This window comes from Salvia splendens, unplaced genomic scaffold, assembly GCF_004379255.2.
Source record: "Salvia splendens isolate huo1 unplaced genomic scaffold, SspV2 ctg479, whole genome shotgun sequence".
Taxonomy (NCBI): domain Eukaryota; kingdom Viridiplantae; phylum Streptophyta; class Magnoliopsida; order Lamiales; family Lamiaceae; genus Salvia; species Salvia splendens.
In genome coordinates, this window is record NW_024599133.1 from 1 (window position 1) to 12,797 (window position 12,797).

At 37.7% G+C, this 12,797-nt stretch overlaps 2 protein-coding genes across 2 annotated transcripts; one reads left to right on the forward strand and one right to left on the reverse strand.

Moving 5' to 3' along the window:
• Positions 1–1,558: 1,558 nt before the first annotated feature.
• LOC121790327 (NAD(H) kinase 1-like) lies at positions 1,559–6,246 on the forward strand (the record flags this gene model as incomplete). The annotated part of the gene is made up of 8 exons (XM_042188572.1): positions 1,559–1,786; positions 2,250–2,363; positions 2,489–2,583; positions 3,160–3,266; positions 4,059–4,132; positions 4,471–4,549; positions 4,680–4,987; positions 5,789–6,246. Coding segments are annotated over 8 exons (1,314 nt in total), but the record flags the coding sequence as incomplete, so codon positions are not given.
• Positions 6,247–6,776: 530 nt separating this feature from the next.
• LOC121790326 (stromal 70 kDa heat shock-related protein, chloroplastic-like) lies at positions 6,777–10,654 on the reverse strand. Its single transcript, XM_042188571.1, has 8 exons — positions 9,980–10,654; positions 9,246–9,498; positions 8,850–8,929; positions 8,533–8,675; positions 8,356–8,454; positions 8,074–8,263; positions 7,593–7,991; positions 6,777–7,450 (listed from the first exon to the last, which is right to left on the reverse strand). Exons 1-8 carry the CDS (start codon positions 10,523–10,525, stop codon positions 7,064–7,066), a joined length of 2,097 nt encoding a protein of 698 aa, XP_042044505.1. The 5' UTR covers positions 10,526–10,654; the 3' UTR covers positions 6,777–7,063.
• Positions 10,655–12,797: the final 2,143 nt, after the last annotated feature.

The following is a 12,797-nucleotide window of genomic DNA, read 5'->3' on the forward strand; positions in this document are numbered from 1 at the left end:
TTAATAACTCTATTATGTTGCAATGATCTCCACAAGAGAGCTTTTGCATTGAGGAAAGTGGGAAGATTTTCTTTCATGCTACTATAGGATCCTCATCATATGGTTTTTCATTACATGAGGATATATGATTTCTTCTCATTCTTTACACCTCCCTCGCAAACTGACTCTAGGTTTGTACCATAGTGATGTACTAGTCTAATCCCATGAAACAATTATCTAATGTTGATTTCATAATGTCCACACCTCACATCACATGTAGTTGATTTTTAGCCTCCAAAAGAGATAAAAATCTTTATCACATTGTGAGTCTTCGGACTCAAGGGGAGCCCACTTTTATTCTTTTTTACATTATTGTTCAGGCCATCCCAAAGGAAGTCAACTAATTGTGTATTAAGTTGGCCTAATTTCAGAATATATTTGTCTTTTTCCCTTTCCTGTACATTGTTTAAGACCTTCTGATATAAGACTTTGCACTTAGAAGTGCTCTGCTTCTATTGGAATCTTTTGTAGCTCTTTAAAGATTTATAAAGCTATTAAAGAAATAAATGCATTTATACTTCAAATAACATTGCAGGGTCATTAATTCTTGTCTAAATGGAAGGCTTAATTGCGAGCAAAATCACCTATTTGACCATTGTTGCAAGTCAATTATGTCCTTACTTCTTAAAGTTGTAGCAATTTTATTAATTTTATTTATTGTTTTGAAATTTGATACACAACACTAATTTTTGGCAATATTTGGATGACATGGTAGCTGGATTTAAGATTGGGTTACTTAACCTTGTCCCATATTAAGATTGGGTTACTTAACCTCCATGTAATGTCTCTGCATTTCTTCGATAAGTTTTCAAAAGTTGCGTGGAGTGTGGATGCGGAGTTACTGCCTTTTGGGAAGTTTGTTTCCATCTTTGTCTTCAAAAGTTTAAACTAGAATTTCATTAGTTGCATATTGATTTTTACAGTTTAAACTTTAAACTGTAAATATGAGATTAGCTTTTTAAATTTATGTTAGGTCTCTTAACAGCTGATTCTTCTCAAGCATCATCATGACACTGGCTGGAAAACACATCATAATTCCTGCTTTCATGTAGATAAAATACTCAGTAAAAGCAAATAATTAAATAACAAATTCACCATAAGATGCGATTTTTATTTTGTAATTAATCCCAAAGCAAACTAAACTGGTCTTTGGTATGGTTTAGAGGTCAAACAAATTACGCAGCAAGTGAGGGAAACAGCAAATTTTGTGGTATCATCAAGTATACATACACTAAATAAAATTATGTTTGGATATTTTCCATATTATCCTGAAAAATGAAATTGCAGTTGAATGTCTGAATAATATCTGATCAATTAGTGAATGATAATATCTCCTTAGATTTGTCAAATATATGTGCCGTGCACAGCATATTTCATGTGCAACCAACAATCCAAATATTCTCATGAGCTCATCAGTTTCCTGTTTTGAATTTCTCGAAGTGATTTGCAAGATGTATTTTAAGAGGTTTTAGATGCCAATATCTAGTGATGTTTTTTCTTTACCTAATTAATTCTATTAATAAAAATTCTAAAGTTCTGCTTGGCAGTACTGTCATTGGGAGGCCAATCCAGTGAGTCCAATGTTGAGAGAACCAGAAACTTGGATGATCATGTTGCAACCTCAAACCAAAATAATGATCAGTGTGAGTTATGCAGCGGGAAAAATGATATTTGCGCTCATGAGGTTCTTCGAGATGGTGAATCCGGTTCCGGCTGCACTCCTGCTTCACATAAGATGATGAGAAAGGTTCGCTACTACCTGAGTTTTGTGAGAAGTTAGATTCCTATTCGCCAATATATTTTTGAAAAAATAGTGCTTTAATTGCTTTATGAAAGACATAGATTCAGAATATCTACCAAACCAGTATTGCACAAAAATTCATCATAAAAAAGAAAGAGAGAAAGTAACGTTAAGTAAATAACAGATAGTCAGAAATCAAAGTGAAGCATACCTGATATTTATGCATCTGTCCTCTCTAGAGTTATTGCAAGCCATTTCTCATGAGGTGAAAGTACATAAACAGGTATATATTAAAAATTTCCTTTATTTTGTTATGGCTTCTTGGCTCTAGACATCATGGTTCTTTTTTGCTGAAGTACTCAGAGTCAGCTTTGTGTAAATTTGTGCAGACTCATTTTCTGTGTTAGTCATATCTCACTTTTCAAAAAGTAATTGCAATTTAACTTGATGGTTTGGCTTGTGGTGACAGGCATCATTTAAGCTATCATGGTATTGCAAGGGTGAAAAATCTGATCGCCACAAACATGATGTTGTGTCTTTTGAGAAGGGTAATATAACAACTGCAGAGCGCAGCAGTAAACAGGTATAGCTGGTGTCATGCAACTTGATTTGCGATTCCGCAAACTTTTCCTGTTTAGAATGTAATTTTGTGCTTGGGTATCAATTTTAAGTATAATAAGACCACAATTTTTATATTTTTCATTTCAGATTTCCTTGAAGTGGGAATCACCTCCACAGACTGTGCTTATGTTAACAAAACCAAATTCTACATCTGTCAAAATCCTATGTTCTGAAATTGTCAGGTAGGATTCCTTAAATATGTCTTTGTTTTCATACTTGTTTCACTCATTCGTATTCAATCACATGGTGCATCTGTTCATATGATTCTGTCTGGGATTGGGCCCATCTGATGTACATAAGTTTCCCGTGCTTATAATTTATGTTGGCTAGAACCATTTTCTTCAGATAAATATCAAACTCATCCGAGCTTCATCAGTAATAAATCTGAGAAGTCATTTGCAAAATCATTCCCACAATACCCATAATATTAAACTGTAAATTCTCCTGTCTGGTTCTTTTTCTTTGGTTTAGTCTCCTAATCATCATGAATGGATGCTTTTGCCAAGATTTTATGGATCATTTCTATATCTGACTTAATTTTGGGTTGGAGAGTTTTCTCTAACATTTAGATGGCCCCCTCCTCCCTCCTTTTCTTCTTTTACTTCTTTGTAATTGTCTATAACATGCATCTCTATATTGTTGAATGGCTGTTTCAGTACTAGTTAAAGCAATGGAATGTGATACATTCTTGAACATTTACTATGCTAATAAGTGATGAATATTTTAAAAATTGGAGAATCCTTTGCCTCTGTTTGCAGATGGTTGAAAGAGCAGAAAAATTTGACAATATTTGTGGAACCACGAGTGAAGTCCGAGCTTCTGACAGAATCGCCATACTACAGCTTTGTACAAACCTGGCTAGATGGTAAGCTAATTTCCCTTTTATTGTAGGAACCAGATATATTTTGATTCCCTTTATAACAATAACTCCATTGGCTCTCAGTCTACATTCTAACAGAATTCTTATTCAGCTACTGTCATGTAAAATGCTTAACTTCCTCAGTTGATATTATAACTTCTCCTCCTCATCCAGCACATGCTGTTTTTGTCCACTGTGAAGTACAGAGTACATTTAAAACGGTCAATCCTGTTTATATAATATTAAAACTAATTTTAATTGGCATTAGGGTCCAAGGTTTGTCTGTGTAGCTAAACTAGAAAGGATGAGGTGGTCTTTATTAGTGAATACAGAAATAGTTTTTGTCCCCTTTTAGGTGTATATAACTTCAAATTCCAACTTTATCCCTTTTTGAGTTAGTTAATGATCTATAGTAATTATGGGAAGTTATATATTTCTGCGCACATATGATAAATTGAGCAATACATTCGTTTGCAATTTGTTGGCGAACTGTTATCAACAAGTTGTCCAGCTGGTGACCCTTCTGCTTAGTTCATGATCCAAAAACTGGACCAATCCTGGCATTGTCTAACTGCAATCCCTTGTTCTGACATAATAATTTTATAGTTTCTGTTGTTTTCCAGAAAAGTTTAATATATATCTGAGGTTACTGTTCCTTTGCTTTCATTTTTCCGGGGGATAATTCATGAGATCAATTTCTGCGTGCAAGCTGTGTTTCGTCCGTAGTACTTCAAATATGATAAATGGTGGCAATATCTGTTCTCTCCTAATTATGTTCTAAATGATCTGCTTCCACAGATAAAGATGTTCAGACACTGCATACAAAAATTGATCTCATTGTAACGCTTGGTGGAGATGGAACCGTCCTATGGGTATGTATCTTCTTATTGTCCAACGAATATAATTGATCTGTATTAATACAGTAGCCAGCCCCCTAAAAAGAAATATTATTTGGCCAAGTATCAGTAAAGAAGAAAAGCAGGCACAGATTGATAGGAATTATACAACTCAATTTCAGTACGCCAATTGTTAATGCATTGAGATCTTGTCTTCCTTTTTAGGAGTTAGCTGAAAAATAATGGCTTCATTCTCCACTCTTTCATTGCATGATCCATTACTCGTCGCCTTTTTAGTATGGTTTTGAGGATTTTATTATGATACTCATTGCCGCTTTAGTAATCATGATGAAGAAATTCTCTCATTTATGCAGGCTGCTTCTATGTTTAAAGGTCCGGTTCCTCCCATTGTGCCATTTTCTTTAGGCTCTCTGGGTTTCATGACCCCTTTCCGTATCCTTTAGTTTCCTTGAAGGATTCCTTATTTCAATTTCTTAGCTTTGTTCACTTGCAAGGTAACAAATTAGTATCTTACGGAAAAGCTTTGGCATATCTATCAGTTTATCCATAACAAAATAATCAGATAGTGAACATTATCGCGAATATCTTTCATCAATCATTCGCGGTCCTTTTAGTATCACATTAAGGCATCGATTGCAGTGTCATATCATCAGAGATGAGGCCAAAAGTGATAACGAGAATGAAGGGCCTATGCTAGTCCTGAATGAAGTAACAATTGATCGTGGAATTTCTTCATTCCTGACAAATTTAGAATGTTACTGTGACAACTCTTTTGTGACCTGTGTACAAGGTGATGGTCTGATTTTGTCTACGACATCTGGGAGTACAGCATATTCCCTTGCTGCCGGAGGATCTATGGTCCATCCACAGGTATGCTTCACTTGATTTGTATTTCAATCCATAATTGTATATCAAAAGAAAAATTACCTGAAAAATGTTGTTTAACATTAAGCACAGATAACAGAAGATTGAAATTACTTATGTTCGTAGTTAATCTTTATTTAGCTTAATAATTTGTTTTTCCCCTTCAATTCACATTGCAGAGTAAAGTTCACAAAAATTAAACCTGTAAAAAATAATAATTGTAGGACCGAACCGGTGACCTCTTGATCTGCAGTCAAATGCTCTACCACTGAGCTATGGACCCACTGACTGATAAATTTGGTCATAGGCTCATAATATTAACTAAAACAGAACTTAAGGGTTAACTGATGAAAGAGGCTAATATTGACAATATAGGTGATGCCTTTGATTAAATCATTGGTTCCCAATCAATGATATGTTGATTGCTAGGATAACAATCCAAAATCACTAGTTTTTAACTCTCTATATTCTTCTCTTTTTGCTGGTTCATACTTGTGTAGAATGAGACTCGGAGACAAGTATTTCACACTTGACGACGCATAATATAGTCGGAAACCCTTCTTTCCTTGAGTTTTGTGCTGTCTAATAACACACTATGGTTTCTATCGATAGCATGAGATTTGACTTAAATCTATCTTTAGTACAGAAACATTTATCATTTTCAACATATCTCAGTCGTTATCATATTTGTGTATCATTATCATCTCTGTTTGGAATAATCATGCATGATCCCTCTCAAGCTCCCTCAACTTTGTATCTAAACCCAACATAATTTCATACCAGTAAATGATTTGTCAATATTTACAGGTTCCTGGAATATTGTTTACACCTATCTGCCCTCATTCTCTATCATTTCGGCCTCTGATATTGCCTGAATACGTGATGCTGAGAGTAGTGGTGCCCTTCAACAGCAGAAGCCAAGCATGGGTGTCATTTGATGGCAAGGACAGGAAACAATTAGCCCCCGGAGACGCACTCGTGTGCAGCATGGCCCCTTGGCCGGTTCCCACTGCGTGTCAAGTTGACTCAACCAGTGATTTTTTGCGCAGCATCCACGATGGTCTTCATTGGAATTTGAGGAAGACTCAGGCCTTTGATGGCCCTCGCGATCCTTGACTGTGCGGTATTGAGGAAGAGATATCCACACTCTTATTTACTAGTTGTGCTAAATTTGTAAAATTGAAATGCACCTATTTTTATTATATACATCCCGTGACAATAAGGAAGAATTGGCAGAGTGAATCGACAACACTATTTCATACTCAGATTAGATTATGTAGTCCATTTCTGCGATATCGGTTACCGCATAACGTAGGGCAAGAATTCTCAACCACTCTCAGTCTCCCTATCTTTCTCGGGGTTTTTTTTCTTCTTTTCGCTGAATATAGGATTTAGGTTCCCGTTTTGGTAAAAACGACGTATAGGTGAAACTCGGCTTTTAAGCTGAATTTACATATAGCAGCTTTAGTCTCGCATACGAGAAGTGTGGCTTTAAATTCGAGTTGAGTTAATATCTATCTTCAAATTTTATATATTTAGAAACAATTGTTGAAAAATTAATTGATAAAATTGATACATAGTAGTATTAAAAAGATGAAAATACAATTGAATGTGATACATTTGTACATGCAGTATATCGGTTGGAACTTTATTGGTCAAGGGTGTACATAAAAGGCTGGTCTGCTTAAACTATTTGCACTATACGCATACACACAGCATATGGAAAGGCTATAAATACAGCAAAGGGAGGAGAATATAAATGTAAAGCGAAACAAAATAGACTTTCACCAACGAATTTAGGTAAAAAATAAATAGCTTACTGGTTTATTTAAAACAAGATTCATCTTAAAAAATCTAGGCACATCATGAGAAAGCAGCAAAAATTTTAAACAAAAATGTCTCATGCGCTGCTGCTTCAGCTATAACCTAATCGTCTTAGACACGTCCCTACAATTTCTGCAATTGCACTTTTCCACGGTAACTTACTTCAACAACAATTTTTTTTTTTCATTTTCCAACTAATATATCCCTCTTTTCAAACAGGGAAAGAAGACGGGGATGTAGAAAACGTCACAAAAATGCTCATTTGCTGTCTGTGAAATCAGCATCGATAACATCGCCATCGGGTCCCTTGTCTGAAGATTCTGAGGGGGTAGCTCCTGCACCAGGCGTTGGGCCAGCACCAGGTTGATTATATAGTGACTGGCCAATCTGCATGACTTCCTGATTTAGTGCAGTCATGGCATCCTTCATTGTTTGGGTCGAACCTCCTGAGATTGCATCCTTGAGTTCTCCAAGTTTCGCCTCGACCTTCTCTTTTACAGGCGCAGGAATTTTGTCACCAAGTTCCTTCAACTGCTTCTCCGTTTGGTAAACCACCGAATCAGCCTGGTTCTTAGTATCTATGGCGTCTCTCTTCTCCTTGTCTTCCTTGGAAAATTTTTCAGCTTCACTAACCATTCTCTCCACCTGGATTCATACAAAAGAATGTTAATTTAAGCAAATACAGGTAAAAATAACAGAGACAAGTAGAACAGGCTGTATAGTTTAGGCATGCAAGTAGTTTTTCTGAAGAACTTTATTTAGTTAAGAAATCATTAGGAAAACTCACCTCATCACCAGGCAACGTACTAGCACCAGTAATAGTGATATCTTGCTTCTTCCCGGTTCCCTTATCAATGGCAGTAACTGAGAGGATTCCATTTGCATCAATATCAAACTTCACCTCAATTTGGGGAACACCACGGGGAGCAGGTGGGATTCCATCAAGGCGGAAGCTGCCTACAGATTTGTTGTCCCTGACAAACTCTCTTTCACCTTGAAGGACATTGATTTCAACACTGGTCTGACCATCAGCAGCTGTTGAGAAAACTTCTGATTTTGATGTAGGCAATGTTGTATTTCGCGGAATAATCTTTGTCATCACTCCACCAAGTGTTTCCAGCCCCAGAGATAGAGGTGTTACATCCAAAAGGACAATGTCGCTCACATCTCCCGCCAATACACCAGCCTAAGCAAATAGAGTTAGCTAAAAAAAGAGGGCAGATGACATAAGTTGATCACATGTCACAGAGAAAATAGGATAAAGCTACCTGAACAGCAGCTCCAAGGGCAACAACTTCATCAGGATTGACAGTAACATTTGGGTCTTTTGAAGTCAATTTCTTAACAAGCTCCTGAACAGCAGGAATACGCGTGGAACCACCCACCAAGATAACCTCATCCAGATCACTGAAGGAAAGCTTTGCATCCCTCAGAGAATTTTGAACAGGGGTTTTTAGTCTGAAAAAGGACATCATTACTCCACATGATACTAGTAGAAGTATATAATATAATTGCAATTGTGTTCTAATTAACTTAAGCACCAAGCTCACCTGTCAAGCAAATCCGAGCATAATTCCTCAAACTTAAGTCGTGTAAGGGTCGTCTCAATATGTTTAGGGCCATCTGCAGTGGCAGTAATGAAAGGCAAACTGGCAAAAACAATGAAATAGATGAGCATGTACATATTCAAAAAGTAGCAAAAAGTATTGGAAAATATATGAACATGCCTAATGTTAGTTTGAGTCAAAGATGAGAGTTCCATTTTGGCTTTCTCTGCAGTCTCAGTCAAACGTTGAAGGGCTTGTTTGTCCTTCAATAGATCTATTCCTTCATCATTCTTGAAACTTGCAGCAAGCCAATCAACAATTCTCTGGATAAATAAGGCCAGAAAAAGAAATGTGTGTAAATGATCAAAGAATGTTAATTTTCACATGAAAGTCAAGAACCACCATGTCAAATAACACGGATGAACCGGCATTTGTTCACTGTGTGTGTGTTGTGGGTGTGAAAGAGAGATTCAATGAATCAATATAGTCCTATGAACCTTATCAAAGTCATCACCACCAAGATGAGTGTCCCCGGAAGTAGAAAGCACCTCAAACACGCCATCACCAACCTCAAGAACTAAATCAGTGCAAGCAGAAAACACTTATTAGGTGCTTCAACACTCAAGACAGCACAGCTTAAAAATAGAGTTTCCTTATATCTGCCAAAGAAATAATCTCAAACATGTACTATGTACATTTAACAGCAGAATATGAAACCAAGAAGTGACACGTTGAGATTGAGAAACACCAAAAAAACAGGATCCAGGAGAAAAGAAAGGATAAGGGTTTAAGAACAAGATAATGGTAACTGAAACATCAAGAGGATCGCATTCAAAGCAATATCACGACCTAAGATGACCGTAATGAGTTCAAGAAAGAAAAGCACTTAGTACCTGAAACATCAAAAGTGCCACCTCCAAGGTCAAAAACCAGAATAGTTTCGTTGCTTTTCTTTTCAAAACCATAGGCCAATGATGCAGCAGTGGGTTCATTTATAATGCGTAGAACATCTAAGCCAGCAATGCGACCAGCATCCTTTGTGGCAGTCCTTTGAGAATCATTGAAGTATGCAGGAACTGTAACTACTGCTTTGGTAACCTTGTCATTCAAAAACTTCGATGCATCATCCACAAGCTTCCTCAAGACCTGCCAGAAACAAGGAAATGTTACAGGAGATGAAATGTAAAAGGTGTCATCTTTGCAACAGTCAGGTACTCAGACATACTTATCCTAGAATAAGTATCTTCTATGAACAAAAAAACTAAATAGAAAAGCAATGACGGTAGATAGCATGATCAAACTTAATGTATGGCAGGTATACCGTATCTTATGTAAGCACTAATAGATGCTAACTGCTTAGGACCAATAGCAGCAAGCTTGGAAACAATAAATTATTCAAAGAAGAAACTGTTCAGAAGGCTATATACAACTAACTTCCTTCTCGATGGTGCATTAAATAACTAGCATAAAAATTGAATTAGGGCAATTAAACGGTAAATTCATTAACAGATTCTAGGAGAATCCTAATCCAACATTATTTTCTATACATGGAAAAGCAGTGCATCAAACAATATCAAGGCAAATTGAATCGAATTAAAAAAATTGGAACCAACGGTAGAATATAAACCTGAGCGGAAATCTCCTCAGCTGCAAACTGTTTGCCAATGGCGGGGCAGTCAAGCTTGACATTCCCATTCTCATCCCTCACAACATTATATGAAACCTGCTTCGACTCGTCATCAACCTCTGACATCTTCCTCCCAATAAATCTCTTCACGGAGAAGAATGTATTCTCCGGATTAACCACGGCCTGCCTCTTGGCAATCTGCCCAACCAGCCTATCGGAATTCTTAGTATAAGCAACCACAGAAGGAGTAGTGCGCTGGCCCTCGGCGTTGGTGACGATGGTAGGCTTCCCTCCCTCCATGGCCGCGACGGCGGAATTGGTGGTTCCCAAATCAATCCCCACGACCTTCTCCGCCACGACGCGGAAAGTAGAGCCTCGGCGGGCGCTTCTATGCTTACTCCTGAGCTTCAAGCCGGAGGGGATAGAGGTGGTGTTGAGCTTGGCTCCGAGAAATACAGTTCTATTGGGGTTGTTTTTGGTAGAGTTGGAGGCAGTGAAGTGAGCGGCGGCGCCGAGAGCGTGGATTTGAGCAGCTGAGGAGGCCATTTTTGCGATCTAGGGTTTGTAAAGGATCGAAATGGGGAGGATAGATTCTTAGAGCAAACCCTAGGCAGAAATGGAATTGGGAGCGATGACCAGTGAGCTTGGTAGAGAAAGATAAGAGAAGAGAGGGAGGTCAGTAGTTGTTGGGATGAGGTACAAATAAATAGACTACAAATATATAAATAAATAAATAAATAAATAAATAAATAAATAAATAAATAAATAAATAAATAAATAAATAAATAAATAAACAAAATTAATTTGTAGTGAATGAATCACGACTTCATAAAAAACAGAGTCTCATTCTTAATTAAAAATTTTCATACATTAATCAAGTAATGTTGATTTCCAAGTCTCAAATCTCAAAAAAATTGAACTTCATACATTAATTATAAAACGTTGATTCCCAATTAAATATTTCTAATCTCAAATAATAAAACATCGATTTTAAAAAAAAAACTAGTATGCTATGCACAAACTATAATATTTCAACGCATTATATCTATATCTTTCTCTCTCACTCAAACCCTCTAATGGATTTTACCCATCTCATTGCGGAAGCGAAGCGCAAAAAACAAAAATATTATGAACAACATCGTGCCGCCTATGAAGCCTATGTCGCAACGAATACCCCAACCCCTCCTCCTCAACCAACTAGATCAACTCGCCGATACATCAATCGTCACCGGGAGGGAGCCAACGAAAGGCTCTTTGCCGACTATTTTTTCGACCATCCGCGGTTTCCGGAAGATTACTTTCGGCGCCGTTTTCGCATGTCAAAACGCTTGTTTATGCGTATTGTCAACACATTGTCCGCTAGTGTTGAATACTTTCAAACAAGTACAGACGCAGCCGGTCGGCAAAGTCTCTCGGCGTTGCAGAAGTGTACGTGTGCCATCCGACAACTTGCTACTGGGCAAACGGCTGACCTCTTCGACAAGTATTTGCATGTCGGTGAGTCCACTGGAATCCTTTGCCTTAAAAACTTTTGCGAGGGCGTTCGTTCAGCTTTCGGGGATGAATTCCTTCAGGCACCCACCACCAATGATTGCTAATGGTTGCTTCGTCTTCACGAAACAGTCCATGATTTTCCCGGTATGTTTGGCAGCATTGACTGCATGCATTGGAGGTGGAAGAATTGCTCGACTGCTTGGAGGGGGCAACACTTAAGCGGCCACAAAGGCGGCGGCCCAACACTTATCCTTGAAGCGGTCACCGACTACCGCCTATGGATTTGGCATGCATATTTCGGTGTTGCCGGATCCAACAACGACTTGAACGTGCTCTATTCTTCACCACTCTTCATTGATGTGTTGAATGGTGTAGCACCGGCGATCGACTACACCGTCAACGGAAATACATACTACATGGGTTACTATCTCGCCGATGGTATCTACCCAAGGTGGTCGACTTTCGTGAAGACGCTCATCAACCCGCAAGACACGAGACGGGTTCTTTTTGCGCAGCGTCAAAAGTCCGCTCGTAAAGACGTCGAAAGAGCTTTTGGGGTCCTTCAAACCCGATTCAACATTGTGAAGGCCCCGTCTCGGCTGTGGTACGTGAAAAATATCGCCGATATCATGTACACGTGTATTATCTTGCACAACATTATTATAGCCGACGAAGGACCGAGGGCGGCTAGCTTTTACGACGAGGATGAAGCTGGAAGCTCAACCGCGAGGTCTCCCCCACGCCGAGGTGTGCATACGACGGTGGGTGAGAGGATCGAAACAAGGCACACAATGCGCGATACCCGAACCCACGTTGAGCTACAAGAAGACCTAATCAAACACATTTGGGCGAAATTCGTCCACGAGTAGTGGGGTTTTTTAATTTTATGAATTTAATTATGTAATTTTTAATTTTTAGGATTTAAATTATGTAATTTTTAACTTTTAAGACTTTAATTATGAAAATTTTAATTTTTAGGATTTTAATTATGTAATTTTTAATTTTTTTGTAATTTGTAATATTATTCCGGTTATTTTTAATGCATTTTAATATTGTGGAAATGTTTTTATTTAAATTGAATAATAGAATGGTGGGACCCTTGAGCTTGTCCTTGCAGAAGAGACGAATGTGGGTGTTGTACTCTTGCCTAAAAGCAGAGAGTAAAAATGGGTCCGGACCCACATCCATGCTCATTGGCAAAAACACGAATGTGGATGCTCTTAACTTCCATCATTATAAACTAAAAAACCTTCACAACTTATCACTCTCTAAACAAAACTCACCTAAAACTACAATAAAATAAATATATGTAATTAAAAAATAT

Excerpts from the sequence above, each read along its gene's own strand:
- LOC121790326 (XM_042188571.1), bottom strand. The coding sequence starts at position 10,525 with ATGGCCTCCTCAGCTGCTCAAATCCACGCTCTCGGCGCCGCCGCTCAC. Across the intron at positions 8,264-8,355 it reads TGCTCGGATTTGCTTGACAG|ACTAAAAACCCCTGTTCAAA; the intron begins GTGAGCTTGGTG and ends GTCCTTTTTCAG. Across the intron at positions 7,992-8,073 it reads CCCTTGGAGCTGCTGTTCAG|GCTGGTGTATTGGCGGGAGA; the intron begins GTAGCTTTATCC and ends CTATTTGCTTAG.